Genomic DNA, 7,772 nt, shown 5'->3' with positions numbered 1-7,772 from the left:
GATAAAATGCACAAATGTGTGTTTACATATTACCATATTTCTTTAATCATTAGTTGGTCACATTGTTAGTCAGTAGTTGGTAACAATTTACAGGATACAGCAGAAATGTCTGGCACAACTTCACCCACTGTCAAGTTGCGCAGACAAGGAAAAAAAAACCTGGAAAACAAAAAGTCCAGCAATGTTTGCAGTGTTTTCAGCAACTTTAATGAGAAGGCTAATGCGTTTCAGCAAGAAGCCTTTGTCAGAACAGACCCTGATGAAGTCTTCATACAAAACACGTTAGTCTTCTCATTAAAGTTGCTCAAAAACTGCAAGTGTTGCTGGGCTTTTTGTTTTCCAACAACTTACAGTATGAAATACAGTGGTCTCCACAGTGAAGATGATTTTTAACCACTAGCAACTGAAGAGAGGCAGGCAAGTGCACAGGACGATGAAATTGAGGTGAAGAGAGGTCGCACAACGTCAGTGATCTGGAAATGCTATAGATTTCTAAAGCTGGATAAACAGCAGAGCGATATCTGTGGTAGAATATGTAGGCATCCAAGGACATCCTCTAGCCAGCGTGGTAAATAATATGACATAAACCTACTGAAGTGGTTTAAAGAGATTGGGATTGGCTCGTGTCAAGCAAGATGATGCATTATGGGAGAAATATGTGAGTGGGAACTTTAAAATGCACCTTAAATTCAGCTGGTTAAACAAAATCAGATTACTTGTGCAACAGCATATGATTATTCACACTACAATATCTCTGAACTACAGTATATCGGAGTTCCTGATGTTCTGAATTACAGTAAGTAAACACTCTGCAGTTACTCCGAGCTCTACAGGGCTTTATAGTACCATCATAATTCAGCTCAGTGTTTTGGTTTTATGGCCCACAGTGATATTGTTTTGGTTCAGTCTCACCACTCTCATAGTGTCATTTCCAAATGGCTGTTCTCAGCAAACAAGCTCAAAAACCCCCGTGTACGCTACCTGTTAAGTACCAAACGGCAAGCAGAGTTTGTGACTAGCTATTAAACATACATGAACATTCCTAAAGAGTTAGTGAAGACCAAACCCGGCATAGAAAGAAAATGAATATTGACTTGTACTGTATTCATCAGTTGACGAGAAGCGTGTCCTCAAATAAGGGCTAGTGTTGTTCTGTACTACTGGATATACGGTATAAATAGACCTCAGTTTCCTGAAGAATAAACAATATCATCTTTATAAAGTGATAATGTGCTAATATTATGTTTGCAGCTTGTTTCTACTGCTCTCAAGTGGCCAATAAATTGATTATTAAACGTTTAGAAGATGTTCAGGAACCAATAGTACTTTGAATTAGCTTTTCCACATAGGTGCTACTTTGAAGGTATAATAAACCTGCACTATAATGTCAGGTTTCACTTCAGACTTCTCGTTGATTATGATCCACTGTATGTCTGTGTCTCTATATCTACATGGCATTGCTTGTTACACTTTGGAGTTGCAGTGTAGCTGATGATTAATGCACATTGCTAGAAACACTGTATTAGGCACTGGGTTATGCGCAGTGTTCCTGGAAGGGGCAATTTGTTTCTTTCCTCTCAGTCCTCAGAGTATTGATCATTGATTGAATGGCTTCTCCCTCCAGCTTTTCACCTCTCTCCTTTGCTGGACATTGCTGTACATGTCATTTTCTGACTCATGACTCTGTTTTCACGTTTTGCCTCAGCAACAGATTATTTATCCCATTTTACTATGTTTCTTCATTCATTCATTGCATTAACATTTCCTTTAAGCATAGTCTGCCATGGTCAATCATGGTATGCATTTAAGGTCTTAAATGGTCATTGTCAATGTATTACTGTCATTTTTTGGTTTATTTAAATTTGAGGATCAGATAACTAACTCTGAATCACAGGGATGCCTACATTCACTTTCCCAGGCATCTTGTGTCTTTATTTTAGTTTATGGCAGAAAAGTCAGACAAATTGACGGTTTGTTGTTGTTTTTTTCATCACTAAACCTTCACATCCAATATTTTACTGAGTTTCCGGCTTATTATACTAAATATTCTCCCATCTGTTTTGTTTCCCCACTTGTAGAACATACTGTATATCATCACACCTTGTACTTTTTACGAGGCATCAAATTCAAGCTGATATGAGGTGATATCACATGTCATGTGAAACTTTTTGATGTGATTTCTGTCAGTGTTGGCAGAAACTCACACTCAATGATGTTCAGATTAATTTAAATCATCTGCAGTAAATTCTGTGAACATTGAGCGCTGAACACATTCAGGGCAGTTAGTTTTGGCTAATGGTAAAACATGCAAATGTAAACTGAAGCACTTGAAGGCATGACTGATATGGTTGAATACCCATGTATACTGTAAATCAGATAACCTCCATTTGTTACTTGCAATGCGAAGATGTTGCACAGTTTGTTGCACATTTAAAAGTAATTTGACAAATGAATTAATCATAACAGGAACAATGGTGTGGGTCTGTAAAGAATAAAGTTGGTAGATATGGAAAAATGCCCACAAAGGGGAGGAAAACAAAATGGTGTTTAACCATAATTTTCTTGTCATCTGTCAGTAGTCAGTTGATGATAATTGTTACAGAACGAATGCCGTCAGTTACCACAAGTCCGATATTAAATTACGTTCATATTTAACACAGTAAGCATTATGTTCTGTACACAGTTCTGTCCTGTTTTCTCACAGTTTATCAAACCTATCATCTTTAATTTATAGCGGTGTTGGTGGTGTGCTTGCCGCAATAGTAAAGGCATCCAGCACAGTAACTTCTCAGGATTTGTTCTCTGCAGGTAATGTTGCTGGCTGTCTGCGGAGGCCACATGACAGCATGGTTATCCCCACTGCAGTCACGAGCATAGACAGCAGGCCATCTGTTAGATTTAGCTTCCAACTGCAAGCTCCTCATCCCCCAAAGAATTTACTTTATCACTTAAGAGTCAAATACATTGTTAATGTTTGTTACTGGATGTTTTCTTTAATTTAGGTCAGAAACTGTGAAAACCAAAGCCTTTAGTTAGTGCTAACAAAATAGATCATGTGTTATTTGTGACAAAACACTTCTGTTCCTTCACCACCAGTTTGTGAAGACAATTAAAGGGAACTTATTGGAATTTTCCTGTGGCAAGTGAAGTCGAGTTTTTTAATGCATTTTCCAACATAATAAAATGTACAAAAGCTGGAAGCATCCTGAATACTTTCTGAAGCCACTGTATGTGTTTTTATCTCATTTTACTCGAGTGGTCAAAAAATTCTTAATACAGCTTTAGGCAGAATGTGATTAATATATAAATGAATATACTATAGCAGTGACAAAAAGAACAACATATATAGCAATAATCTTCACTGGGTCATAACAGTGAACACTCATGTATGATGGAGAAGCACTATGTAATAACACAAAACCTAGGAAGAGAAGGTGGAATGGTTTGTCATCTGCCCACTGTTTCAGTGTTGACTATTCCTTCATTAGCTCCATCTTGGTTTGCCTCTGCCCTGACACACCAGCCTCTCTGTATGCCATGCTTATACTGAGATAATCAGTGTGTGCATGGCTCCTTCAATGCATGGCAGTGATAATTAGGCCCCAGAGGATATGTGAATTGACAGATTGATCATTTTGACCCAGTCCAGCTTGCACTCAAGGCAGCAGTGCACATCGGCTTTCTATTTCCACCAGGAACTTTCATTGTTAAGGTATTAAAGTGTGCTGTCATTCAGCTGTATGTGCATGATTGAAAGAGCCAAGGTATAGGACCTGGTAAATTGAATTTAGATATGCTAGGAGAAGCTACATTTTTGGGTTTTGGTGATGAAAAACAGTGTTCATAAAATGTGAGTGAAATTGTGATATGATGGGTATCTGTGCATGTGGCCCTTTACTGTTGTCCCTCCTTGTCACCTTCATTGTGTACTTTAGGGCTGCAGTATGTTTACTTCAGTGAAGGCCTTTGAGGGGCAGCAGTACTCCACCCTGAAGAGGGAGTGCTTGCAGAGTGGCCTGCTCTTTGAGGACCCCCGCTTCCCCGCCACCGATGACTCACTTCTTTACCAGGGCAACAGGATTGGCCGTGTAGTCTGGAAGAGGCCACGGGTAAGTTGGTTTGCACAGTAAAAGAGCTGATGGATATTTTTGGTTTGAGGCTGCTGATATCACTTACTGGCTGTTATCAGGTCACATAAGGTTATCAGCAGATCTGATGGCTCAAATAAACTAAATGCAAATGCATCCAAGACACACAAATGCCTCTAGGATGGACTGAAAGGGAGAAAAGCAGCTCCAGCACTTTTAGCTGACTCCCATTTGAGTCGTTGAGGTGCTTGATTAAATGATTGATTCTTTAGATTGATATTTTTTTCGTTGCAGCAAAGATTTTGGTATGATGGGGTGCCATGGAGAAATGCTACCAGCATAAACCCTGAATATGGGTGTCATTTTATTAAAAAATAATCTTATATATTTACTTATGTAGGCCACAGGACTTTATAAAGAAAAATGAGTCAGACTTGGTGGTGCATGGTGGTGCAGCAACCGTTGAATAGCAACAGACAGGAGTGGAACATCTGTGATTTTAAATGAATTCATTATGTTGTATTTAATTCATAATTTAAGAAACTTGGTGTTTATTTAATCTATCCTTTATTACCTTAAATTACTCCAATTTTGTGGAAGATATAAGTCATAAAAAATGGTGTAATTGTGAGAAAAGAGCACTGTATTTCATAAATGTTAATGTGACTGTCGATTAAGGAAATAGCTTAAAATCTGCGTCCCTGTGTTTTGGTGGCAGATGATATCAGATGCAAAGTGTCAGGATTTAGAGAGCCGACTCCCCTGCCACTGTTACTCCCCTTGCAGGCGGCGGCTCTGGATGGAGTAACCTCCTCCTGCCTGTGTGCCACTGCAGGGACAGCCAGCGTGCATTGCCATGGAAACTCGGTCACACAGATTATATGTTTTGGTCTGTGCTGATGTCAGTCATGCAGACTGAAAATTGGGAGAAGTCAAAAGGCAAAAAACCTGAGCAGGAGGAGCATCCTTTTAATTTTTCAAGGACATGATTTGTGTCTTCCCTGACAGTGTCTTCTGTCAGGAGGTAAGGAACCCAAAACAGGCATATTTTAACTTGGCACTCTTGAGGCAAGGCACCTTTATTTGTATAGCACGTTTCATACACGTTGGCAACTGTGCAGCTTTAAAGATTTTTATTAAAGGACATGGGTGGCATGGTTGCTGTTGTTCACTTGGACTTGAATTCTAAAGATACTTCTTTAAAATGACACACCAGAACTAAATGAGCATTTAATTACTGTTCCTTCCCAAAGTCATTTTCAAAAATAGTGTAATCTCAGGTAATATAAATATAAATTATGGTCTAGAACTTGACTGTAGTCCACCAGTGACCAATTGAATGGATTTGCCTGGCAATTTAATAAAATGAACTGGTAGGAACAAACAGTGCTGTACACTTTGGTGCTTAATGATGATTTTAATATTTAGAATTGTGAAAAATGGTCGTGACGGTGTGCTATAGCCTACCTGTATAAGTGTTAGACAGTTGGATTGGAGTGGTTCAGATTTATGTAAATATGGAAATGCTGACATAAATTTTAGTGTCCTTTACAGCTTCAAAGGACTGGAAAATATTCTTTTTTAAAAGTCTTTTAGCAGCATCTGATATGCAGCAGCAAGTAGACACAGACGCACACACTAACCCTTCCTTGTGGGGACTTTACATTGACTTACATTCATTTCCTGTAGACTTATCCTAACCTTAACCATAACTACTACTTGCCGAATCTTAACCACACCCTAACCTTAAACCATGTTGCCACCCTAAAATTCAGTGATTTCCTTGTGGGTATCAGAGTCTGGTCCCTCAGAGACTTTGTTTATCATGTACAACTTATAAATCTACAGTCTTCACGAGTAAAATCATGGCAGAGAAATTCTGTGATGGACAAGAAGATACTTTTTTTCATCATCTTCTATTTCACTTGATTTGACCTGAAAATGGGTAGTAAATCACTTTTAACTTTGAATAAGTTGAAAAGGCAAAAAAAGGAAAAACGGTGCTCTTTAACAGTATAAACTACTGTATATTACCAAGACTGTGAAGTTGCTTACAGATAAACTACAGTGTCGATATTTTTATGATGAAGGAGTATGTCACAGACCTATTGAGTTTTTATTGTTTTTGGTAATGATGGAGCTCTATGGTACAGAAGGAGAAGCTAAATCAGGACACAGAGACAGTCTTTGGCAGTAAGATACAGTACATTCTTCTTGTCCTGACAAGAAGAAAAAAAATAAATCACCAGCCCTACGCTTTCAGTGTTTATATGGTTTTCAGTTGTCTTAGGTCCTGTCTCACACACAGTTCCCCACTAATTTGTCAACGAAAACCACAGAAAGGCAGCCATTCTGCTAGCTGGTCAGTGATGGAGGAAATAACTTTCTTCCTAGCCACAACTGTCAGGGCGTCTGGTAATAATGTTTACTGCTGGAAATGCTCCATTTTTGGTTTGAAACAACAAACCTCAGTCTCAACAAGACTTGATAGGTTAGTTTCAAAAAGATTAGAAGAAAAAAAGCCTTAGTTAAAGGCTAAAATTTGAAAAGGGTCTAGAAATTGTTTTACACAGGTTTGTACATTTTTATTTCAAAGAATATGAGGAAATGTCTGTGTTCTGTTTTGTCAGATGCATCTATGTGATATTTATGATTGCATTGAAGCCCCAGTGGCAGATCAAACAAGCATAAAGAGCAAGCTCTAATAAAATCCCTCTTTAATAAAATCTCAATGTCTATCTCACATCGTCTCTCAGCCTGTCTGTTTTCCTCCTGTTGCCCTTCGTCTTTTTGTCTGCCTGCATCTCTTCCTCTGATTTGTGATTATTTACTGTACGTCTTGAGTAGGCTGTGGTGGGATGATGCATTGATATATACTGTCAGACGATGGGAATTTGTTAGTTTTCTAATGCACTTAAATGAAACCAGCTTCCATTTAAGTGTATTAGGTCATTGTGGGTAAAGTGGCCTTGGTTCGATCCGCCTGATTAGTATTGATGTAGATACTGACCAGATTAAGTGGATTGGGTGTTGGCCAGACAGTTTTGTCAATGTAAAAGTTAGGGTTTCCTTCATATTCTAAGTAAAATTCAATTCTTTCGTTCTTAGGTGGTGGTTCGGTTTTTTTGGGGGGGGGGGGGGTCTCATGTTACCTTAAACACTGCCATGATTTCATGCTTTGAAAAAGCTCTGGTATCAGATTGTTATGCTGCGTCAGTCAACACTGTGTGTAGGTACCACAATTTGTATAAGGGGAAAAAGAGAGTTGAATTTTGAAATACTGTGATCAAGGCTGCCTTTTTTGAGTTATACTTATTGTTTATTAGAACTTGGATCACATTTTTGTAGTTTTAGTCTTTGTTTCTGTCAGTTGTGACATTGCACTCAGCAGTGTCATTGTACCCAGAAATCTGGAAATGGTGCTGTTGCTTTGAAGACGTGAGCAATCAGACAGTGGTTTTAAACAAGCCCCCATTTTAGTCAGCTTTATTTGGAAAAGAAAACAAAAGTGAACAGATTCCTGCAGACATTTTATGTGTGTTCATTTCAGTTTTACCTCCAAATAACTTGCTTCAGATAATCATATACTTTTGACTTGTTTACAAGCTGTCTCATGAGTAAATATGATGAAATACAGAAATTAATTAATTCAACCTGTAGTGTAGTCCAGTGAGGGCTGCTTCA

At 38.4% G+C, this 7,772-nt stretch overlaps 2 protein-coding genes across 2 annotated transcripts in view; one reads left to right on the top strand and one right to left on the bottom strand.

Annotated features, from left to right (window-relative positions):
* The window catches only part of LOC109959351 (N-acetyltransferase 9-like), a 561,041-nt gene that overhangs the window by 200,146 nt on the left and 353,123 nt on the right, over window positions 1-7,772 (bottom strand). The window lies entirely within an intron of this gene.
* capn5b (calpain 5b) overlaps window positions 1-7,772 on the top strand; it is a 29,224-nt gene that overhangs the window by 3,592 nt on the left and 17,860 nt on the right. Inside the window, exon 2 of the mRNA XM_020598632.1 lies at window positions 3,936-4,109. Coding sequence (XP_020454288.1) covers window positions 3,945-4,109 — 165 coding nt within the window. The 5' untranslated portion in view covers window positions 3,936-3,944. The remainder of the gene's footprint in view (window positions 1-3,935; window positions 4,110-7,772) is intronic.

The sequence above is a fragment of the Monopterus albus genome, unplaced genomic scaffold (assembly GCF_001952655.1).
Source record: "Monopterus albus unplaced genomic scaffold, M_albus_1.0 scaffold38.1, whole genome shotgun sequence".
NCBI lineage: Eukaryota > Metazoa > Chordata > Actinopteri > Synbranchiformes > Synbranchidae > Monopterus > Monopterus albus.
This window is presented reverse-complemented; position numbering and strand designations above follow the sequence as displayed.